At 61.8% G+C, this 855-nt stretch overlaps 1 protein-coding gene across 1 annotated transcript; it reads left to right on the forward strand.

Annotated features, from left to right (window-relative positions):
* LOC104078663 (forkhead box protein J1-like) lies at positions 1 to 435 on the forward strand (the record flags this gene model as incomplete). The annotated part of the gene is made up of 1 exon (XM_009580380.1): positions 1 to 435. A coding segment is annotated over one exon (435 nt), but the record flags the coding sequence as incomplete, so codon positions are not given.
* Between the last annotated feature and the right edge of the window lie 420 nt (positions 436 to 855).

Genomic DNA, 855 nt, shown 5'->3' on the forward strand with positions numbered 1-855 from the left:
TCGGACGACCTGGACGACAGCCTGACCAGCCTCATGTGGCTGCAGGACTTCTCAATCATCAATGCCAGCATGGGCAAGTCCTCCTGCTGCCCCAGCGGCCCAGACCCCCACGACTGTCACAGGATCCCCAGCTTTGCCGCCCCGTGTTCGCCCCTGGCCGCCGACCCGGCATGCATGGGCATGCCCCACACTCCCTGCAAGCCCATCTCCTCCTCCACCTCGAGGACGGCACACCATGCCGTGGCCATGCACCCTCAGCTCACAGAGGACATCGACTACAAGACCAACCCGCGCATCAAGCCACCCTACTCCTACGCCACTCTCATCTGCATGGCAATGGAAGCCAGCAAGAAGCCCAAAATCACCCTCTCTGCCATCTACAAGTGGATTACCGACAACTTCTGCTACTTCCGACATGCCGATCCCACCTGGCAGGTAGGACATTTGGAGACCTCTTGCCTTGTCCCCTCTCCCCGCAGGGCTGGGGAGGGCTTTCCACAGCCTCCATCATACAAGGCGAGATCCCGCGGATCCCCCCAGGAGGAGAGCGGCACCGGCAGCTGGTGGGGAAGGGCAGTAACGGGAAAGAGCTTGGGTGTGCAGAAATGCCACGGCCTCGTGGCGGCAGAGGGAAGGAGCCATTAGGGGGAGAGCTCAGGGCCATTTTGGGAGCGGGGAGGTACCTGCTGGGCTGCTGGTCCCTGCGGCTCCTCTCAGCTCCGGGGAGAAGGCATCTCTATCCCTGGCTCCACCTTTTTGGAGCCCCTTGAGACTGAGCACACGTGTGAAATCGCCAGATCAAGTATCCCTAGGTGCTGAGGACCAGGCGTAGGAGAGGGATGGAGAGGACCCCCA

The sequence above is a fragment of the Fulmarus glacialis genome, unplaced genomic scaffold (genome assembly GCF_000690835.1).
Source record: "Fulmarus glacialis isolate BGI_N327 unplaced genomic scaffold, ASM69083v1 scaffold39516, whole genome shotgun sequence".
NCBI lineage: Eukaryota > Metazoa > Chordata > Aves > Procellariiformes > Procellariidae > Fulmarus > Fulmarus glacialis.